Consider the following 8,775-nt stretch of genomic DNA (forward strand, 5'->3'; position numbering starts at 1 on the left):
CGGAGATGCGAACTCGTGACCCGCAGATTGCGAGTCCAGCGTCCTAACCACCTGGCCATGCCGGGCACCGTGCTAAATCTTACAAGAATTAATCGTGAATTTAGATCTGAATTATTCCTCATATACATGAAATGTTTTTTGCGGTATTTTCAAGGAACACGTCAAATAAATCTGTATTTTTGGCTATTGTTTTGATGAAATTATGCTCATGGTGACTTCAAAATAATCGATTCGGCTAAAAAAAACCCATTGACGATAAATAAAGTATTTTAATCGTCGAAATGCAGTCTTTGCAACGTTGTTTTCTTAAACTATATACCTGTTTGGAGAAATTTAAATAAGTCAGTAATGTTGAGATGCTGAACAAATATGATAACGTATGGCTAAGTGTCAACAGACTAGATCGGGATGATTTATTAGATTTGTTGATAAATATAACTACAGTAGAACTTCGATTAAGGAGCCCCTAGATATACCTGCACCATTAAGGGTAGAACTTTTCAGTTTCTTTATTTTTTTTCTACTATTTGTAACCAAAATAAACCTTGCAAAAATGGGCACCTCGATATTCTGGATTGATGACAGTGTCTTTTGTCTCGTTCTGTATAAGAGCACTCGATAAAGCGGCCAGTTATCTTTGTATGCCTGTACGGTATAGTGCTAAATTCCAAAGTTCCCGAAAGTATGACCAATATTCAAACACTTGCAAGACACAGCTATTATACTCCCTGACACCTCCTGTTGATAACGAACGCTCCTTGTCATGGCAACGTGAGACTCACGAACACCCATGTCCTGCATACAGCGAACAAAATGGGGGCCTTAAAATTCAGAAACTTAGTATAGTTAATATGGAATCCAGCTTTGCGTGGCTCAGTTTTGATATTAAGGACACCTTGCTTTTGAGGGCATTTGGACGCAGTCGGAAGGATGCCCTTAATGAAGTTAAAGTCGAGGTTCTACTGTACATAACTCTTTTGGTTAAATATGCTGATTTCGGGTTTCGGGTAGAGGTGCTTACAAAGCTCAAAATAGTCTTACATAAAATTTTAATTGTTTTTAGAAGGATGAACAATCACTTATAGATTTCGCACTGATTACAAAAAGTGCTTTTCTTGTTTTTGTTTGAGTATATTCTTGTTACAACACAAATGAGCACCTTTTTGTTTTTCTATTGATAATGTGTAAAGCACACACACATGCATATATCATAAAGCATATTATAAAATATTTTTAAAGGATGTTTTCAGGTCAGAATATCATCATGCATGGCTAATGTCCGAATATGAATGATAATATGAAATTTTTAGACCAGTGTAAAAGTACAGCTTAAAAAAGTAAAAGTTATTATTTTCATCTATCAGTCATTTCTACAATAATTAGTTCCTGCTGTATTGAATAGGCTTTTTAGGTAACCTAGCTAGGTCAGTGAGGGCCGTTATTTCATTTCACTAATCGCAAATAATGTGTACTTTGACATATTGTAATACCAGCTATTTAGAGTCGATTTATATAAAGTTGGAAATTACTTATTTATTATTCACTACATTGATTAGTATAGAGTTCATTACATAGTTGATAGATCTCTGGCTTATGCAACCTCAAGGTTTTTCATTCCAACTAAACGAACTTAAAATTTCATAGATTTATAAGATACTAGAGCTCATGATGCATGTAATTTTTTAAAAACATTCCTCTTTAGTCTTCTGTGTTTATTTTCTACAAAACTTGTTATTATTTTAAAATTCAGATTAGAAAAACAAAACAAATACAGATTAATAAAGACAAGAAAATTATTGTGAGCCGTTCACGGTACCACAATTTATAAAAACATATTTTAATTAAAAACATCTAAAAAAATTTCCTTTCTGGAAGATCAAGGCCCGGCATGGCCAGGTGGCTAGAGCGCTCGACTCGCAATCTGATGGCCACGGGTTCGAATCCCCGTTCTACCAAACATGTTCGCCCTTTCAACCGTGGTGGCGTTATAATGTGACGGTCAATCCCACTATTCATTAGTAAAAGAGTAGCCCAAGAGTTGACTAGCTGCTTTCCTTCTAGTCTTACACTGCTAAATTAGGGATGGCTAACGCAAATAGCCCTCGTGTAGCTTTGCGCGAAATCCAAAACAAACAATTCTGGAAGATCATTGTACGGACAAGAGATAAAAGAGTGCTTTAGCTACAAAGATTGGTGGCATTATTATTTTTTATACATAAAACAGAACATCGACGGTTTTAGTCTATTGAACAACTTTAAATAGTAATGTTTCTTGAGGTCCTTTCAAAGATCATTACATTTAAGATAAATTACGACGCCAAATATATTTAAAAACAAATACCGTTTGTTTGAATTTCGCGCAAAGCTACACGAGGGCTATCTGCGCTAGCCGTCCCTAATTTAGCAGTGTAAGACTAGAGGGAAGGCTCAGATTGCGAGTCGAGAGCTCTAACCACCTGGCCATGCCGGGCCAACAAATACTGAACAAAGCTGGTAAATATAATTATATTTTTTTAAAATTTAGACCTTTTTAAAGATGGAACTCAAAGTTAAAAGATCGAATGCTATGATGAAATACTTTCTATCTTTAATAACTTTTTTTAGAATTTTAAAAAGATAAATATGGTTTTTTGGGGTATTTTTTAAAACAATCCTTAAAATCGTATAGGTTCCTAGAAAATATTTCACAAGATATAAAAACATAAACTGTGGTAGAATTAATTTAATTCTTAAAACTAATACCAGAAGATTCATTGTACTTTGTAAGAATAGTCTAACGTGTAATAAACAGACACTCGTTTGTTGCCGCAGATATGAGCCAAGGCGATACAGGCAACTTAGGTTTTTTTGCTAAAAGCAAAGCTACACAGTATATCTGTACCGTAACCACCGTATGTATCGAGCCTCTATTTGTAGTTCTATATATATATTCTAACTTACCGCTGAGCCACTAGGGGGACGATATGTGTTTATCACCTATATATTTGATTCACTGCGAATTCATACCATTTGACGGGCAGTGCTATCTCGGATAAACTTATGGATGTAGGTTACCACAGGAAGGATGTTTGTACAAATAGGTTGCTAGTTGATGTAGAGCCAAATGACACAATATTACAAAAAAGGAACTCTTCAGTTTCAATCATTAAATTGAGAAAACTCACAGCTGAGCATCTAGGACATTAACGACTCCGAAATAACACCCAGGATAAGGCCCTAATTAAAAAAAGACTACTATAATTACAAAAATAAAATACAAAATCTTTCGAGTCAAAACGCCAATACAATGAAGTCTTCTTGGTACTGTCAGTAAATTAATAATAAAGATTATAAATTGATGAAGGCCACAAAGCTTCTAGCCACATTTCAAAATCAACAAGTATTTTACTGAGAACAAAAACGAGCTACTTCCAATGCAGTTCAATATGCATTTTGGTCTAGTTAAAATTGTTTGTATAGCGAAGAGCATGTGGAGCATTTGATCCCAGACTGACCTTGCAAAAGCTTGTAACGATAGGGTATCTGCCAATAGTACGTAATCATGGCCATCAGACTGAGAACAATCGACAATGTTTGAAATAGTCATGGGGGGGGGGGGAGAGAACAGAATCTAGTATATCGTTCTCATAAAAACTGATTAACTCCCGGTAAACAAAGCAAACAGTTAGCATGAAACTAACACATTTTAAAGATGATTTTATTTAGATTACATTGCTTCAACTAGATAATTAGATTTTTGTGGGACATATTGATACCCTGATTTTTTTCTTTTTTGTTTCTAGCTGTGCCAAGCCAGTGTGGTCAACAACTAGCCAGGAACGGCCGTATTGTTCATGGCGAAGATGCTTATGAGGGAGAATTTCCTTGGGCAGTAAGTCTCTTTTTCATACATTAGGTCAATACCCTTAAACGATTTCACTAAGAAACAAAATGTGCTCTACGAATAACGGTTTTCAATCCTTTTAACAATTTCATAAAAATACTGCGCTGTGTATTTATTTTTTATAAATGGGCCAGACGTGGCTAATGGTTCGCGAGCCGGACAGTGAACTCGAGGGTCCAAGGTTCTCGTGCCTTGACACTAAATTGCGCTCCTCATTCTGGGGACGTGGATGCGTTGTCACGATCAAATCCCACTATTCAGTTAAAATAGCCCAAGAGCTGGCGATGGGTGTTTCTAGATTAGATGCCTTCCCCCTTGTTTATCAGCTCAAAATTAAGGGCGTCTAATGTAGAAAGCTCTTGTGTAGTTTTTCAATAAATTGTAAAACAAAAATGTAAGACGTTTCTAAATCTGAGTTTATGCGTTTACTCTATCTGAAATCTTCTCGGTAAATTTGTTATAAAAACAATTTTCTCACGCTAAACGTAAGGATTTATCGCAAATTGTTAACACACTAAATCATTATATTTAGACATAAGTAAAGAAAAATGAAATATTTAAACCTTATTTTCACTTAAAAATGGATGTTAAATCTGAAATTCTTTGTAAGGGATAAACTGTCTAACAGCAACAAAAGCTTTGATCTATGTAGATGATGCTCTATGTTAGGGATAATTATAGTAACGAGACAAAGAGTCTTTATTCATATTGATAAACTAATTTTGTCGTTATGCAGGTATCCATTCGATTTGACGGGGAACATTTATGTGGAGGGACCATTCTGAATGAGAGATGGATTCTCACTGCAGCCCACTGTGTGCAACTGTACGATTAAGTTAATATTGGTGCAGCTCTTAACATATTCAGATCTATTCGGTTTGAGTCGTGTACATATGTTTATTTTCTGGTATAAATGTAGCCTTAACTGTAGGCAAATCACTCTTAAAACAATTTTGTTAAAACTTTGATATATAACTATATTTGCATGCCTACGTATTTTCATTGAGATATATTTTTTATCAGAACAGGCACGTTTTTACTTCTTATTCATTTCACCGCCGTATAGAACTTAGTTTTGTGCGAGCTTTAAATCAAGGGATATAGTTTTTCGAAAACTACCTAGGACTCTCTCTAATACAAATATTATGCTTCTGTATCTGAAAATAAAGTTTATATCATATTTAAAGGGGCCTGGCATGGCATGGTCATTAGGGCGTTCGACCCACAATCAGCGGGTAACTGGATCGAAACCTTTTGCCAAACCTATTCGTCGTTTCAGCCGTGGGAACATTGTAAGGTCACTGTCAATCCCACTTTTTGTTAATAAAGGGTAGCCCAAAAGTTGGCGGTGGGTGGTGTTAACTAGCTGCCTTTCCTCTAGTCTTATCAGTTCAAAATAGGGAACGATTTTGTCAACTAGCCTTCAAGTAGTTTTGGGAAAATAGATAAACAAACAAACCATATTTAAAGTATAAATAGTGTTTTTTGTCATCATTTTGGTTCAGTAAGAGTAATTATGATTTCTTACATCTTGAGTTGTTATCATAGAATTAAAATAACAACTGATAAAAATAGAAAAAAAAACAGATTGACTATCTCTATAATGTTAAACTCCATGTCGATTTTTTATTTCACATAAAATTTGACGGAATAAATACCCTTTTAAGATTTTTCGAAATTATTTTATTGTATATACATATATATATATAAAACGACTCGAAGCTCACTAAGTAATGGCTAAATGTATTCAATTTGTCTTTAGATACTTCGCTCGACAATTTGTCGTCCGAGTAGGAGAGTTTGATTTGTCCAAAAAAGATCTCATGACCGAAGATATTAAGGTTCAACAACTTATTATCCATCCCAACTATTCCAAACCTAAACTGTATTATAACGACATTGCTTTGCTACGGCTAGCAAAAGACGTAACCTTTTCTGATTATGTCAGGCCAACCTGCCTACCAGAAGCTTCAAGTTCTTTTACTGGTTCCATTGGCACAGTTGTGGGTTGGGGATGGAACAAAGATCCCAAAGAAGGTAACTACAAAAAAACTACTTAGGCTAAGTCTTGTCTATTTTAGTTTCATTTTATCACTGACCCTTCTAATATATAATTAATTCTGAATTCGTTATTTAGATATACCAAACATGTCGTTTTGAAGGCAATGCACACGTGTTCCAGGCTAGAATTATAAGTTAGCTTCTGTCAAGAATTATTAACATTATGATAAATATTGAGCATTCTGTAAAAAACCCAACAGGTGGAGAACGTGCTATTCGATTGCAGAAGGTCAAGGTGCCTATAATGAACTATACCCAATGCCAGAGTTGGTACCAAAAGGCGGGAAAGAATGTCGTGTTACAAAAAGGACAGATGTGTGCGGGTTACAAGGAAGGAGGCAGAGATTCTTGTCAGGTGAGGAAGTCTATTGTGACTCAAGATCAATCATTCAACAATCCTCTTAGTTAATCCTAATTACTCAAATTTATGTCGAGAAAAAACTCAAACCTGTTACTTTTTGTAAAATTTGTAACTAAAAGTTAAGTCGAAACAACAAATACACGGTTGTTATTTTTATTAGTTAAAGTTTATGGCTAAAACCTTTTCTCAACCTAAAAAACAAACAAACAAATACGCAGTTATCGCTTTTGTTGGTTAAAGTTACGATGATACTAGAAAAATACAAGTTACTTCTACTATAGTTATATCGATATTAGAATCTCGCAAGTGTTACTTTTCTAAATAATTTCGACCCATTCTAATGAGTAAGGAGTTATAAAGTTTTAAGTTAAGGGGTTATAAAGTTTTAAGTTCGTTTTGTTTACATAGTTATTGTGGCCAACACATATTCTTCAATTACTACTTTTTTGAAAACCACAAACTTAAGATTTCCAAATTATATAAAACACTTGTGTATCAAAACAAAAGGGGGCGTTATCACTGTATTTGGCAGAATTATCTTTTCGTGAACATCTTTTGTAGGAAGTCTCTGCTATCTTTCTTAATTTTTGACAGCTGATCATACCCGTCCATATGGGTATTTCTCAATACGAAAAGAAGTATAACACGTTGAAATTACGTATTTTGAAGTGTACTGAGTTACATTCACAGTTGAATTACGTATTTTGAAGTGTACTGAGTTACATTCACAGTTGAATTACGTATTTTGAAGTGTACTGAGTTACATTCACAGTTGAATTACGTATTACCACACGATTTTAATATATAAAGAGAACCCCTTTGTATGAAAATAATTAATACCGTATTGCTCCTAATTAACGCCCCCTCTCTAATTATCGCCACCCCAGTATTTTTATAAAGCTTACCTTGTGTGACAGCAACATTAATCCAACATCTAATCCATTTTTATTACCATAATTTTGATTTTATAAAAATGAAGAAAAACAAACACAAGCACACACATACACTTATTAGCATTGAAATCAACAAATCATATGTGAAAAATAGAATCCTGAACTGCACAAATACTATAATTAGCCCCCCCCCTTGCAGCTTGCAACGCTCTAGGGGGCGTTAAATAGTGGCAATACCGTATGTAGTTTTTCTTGACATTAAATACATATTTAGAAATTAGTTTAATTAGGTTTAACGTTCAAGTCTACTTGAATAATTAAAACACTAGAAATGATTAACTATAAGCTGTGTTATTTTGACACAGGGTGATTCCGGCGGCCCTCTTTTAATTAAAGATGGAACTAAATTTCTGATCATTGGAGTTGTATCAGCAGGAATCGGCTGTGCCAAGCCACTTCTTCCGGGCCTTTACACCGAAGTCTCCTTTTACTTACCATGGATGTTACAGTACATTAACAATATTTAATATTTCAATGTGTGTGTGTGGAGGGGGAGTATTGCTGAGTGCCAGTTTATAGAAGGAAAAACTGGAGCTCTGTTGTAGTCAAGCGATTCAGTAAAATTCGTATTGGAGGCGGTGTTAAGAATAAATGTTTAAGTTTTATGTCGATGTTTGTAAACCCTTTTTTAATGTAAACATGTTTGTCAAGTCTTATTTCTTAATTTCGTGAATTTCAGTAAAAACACGTATATTGGAATTTATTTAAACTTAAAAAAAAAGCCAAAATTATGGTTTTAACGTCGTAAGAAAAATATAAAGTGTGATTATTTTGTCAAATAATTTCACAAAATTTCTCTTGTATAATTCAGAAAATGTTGTCCTTTGCTTTAATAAACTGTGATTATGCTAGTCAAATGTGCTTTATTAGATATTTCTACAATTTAAAAAATATATCATTTCATTTGTATGTGTACTTGACTCCTTATTAAAGTACAGCTCATAAAGGGTTAAAAGTAAAATTATTTAATTTCTTAGATAATGTGTTGCAGGATATTGTTTAATTGTATTGTCTTGTTATTAAGCTAAGGTATCCTAGAGTTTTGTCTAATTTTATTGTTTTCTTATTATTTAATAAGCCCAACAGAAGAGCTTCAGTAGTTTGTGATGTCTGTATTTGTTGCAGAGTACTTATCACATTCAACCCCTCAAACATCTCGTTCTGAGTAGAAACATTTGAATATATATATATCTATATATAGTCTCTTCTATCATTTGTTTAACGGACACTGAACAAGTCATCTTTCTGCTAATGTGATGTTTTAAGACTCCTCTTTTTATACAGAAATCAGCTTCTTCAGTCTGCGATACATAACAATTTAATAGTAAGGACGTTGCACATTATAGTGATTTCTATCGTAAATTTTAATGAAAGATGTCCACTTGTTTTGTACAGTGACTGATATTAAACCGTTTAGCCTCTTTAAATTTGGGTTTATATAAGTCATTGTCGTATAAACTAAAAATAAGTAGTTTTAGAACAAGTTTATTGACTCTGATTTATTCACTCTCTTTGTA

General features: G+C 33.9%; 1 protein-coding gene across 1 annotated transcript in view; it reads left to right on the forward strand.

Moving 5' to 3' along the window:
• The window catches only part of LOC106471703 (serine proteinase stubble-like), a 9,362-nt gene extending 1,637 nt beyond the window's left edge, over positions 1-7,725 (forward strand). Inside the window, exons 2-6 of the mRNA XM_013932320.1 lie at positions 3,783-3,871; positions 4,620-4,708; positions 5,646-5,920; positions 6,145-6,299; positions 7,564-7,725. Coding sequence (XP_013787774.1) covers positions 3,783-3,871; positions 4,620-4,708; positions 5,646-5,920; positions 6,145-6,299; positions 7,564-7,725 — 770 coding nt within the window. The remainder of the gene's footprint in view (positions 1-3,782; positions 3,872-4,619; positions 4,709-5,645; positions 5,921-6,144; positions 6,300-7,563) is intronic.
• Positions 7,726-8,775: the final 1,050 nt, after the last annotated feature.

Source organism: Limulus polyphemus, unplaced genomic scaffold (genome assembly GCF_000517525.1).
Source record: "Limulus polyphemus unplaced genomic scaffold, Limulus_polyphemus-2.1.2 Scaffold4801, whole genome shotgun sequence".
Taxonomy (NCBI): Eukaryota; Metazoa; Arthropoda; class Merostomata; order Xiphosura; family Limulidae; genus Limulus; species Limulus polyphemus.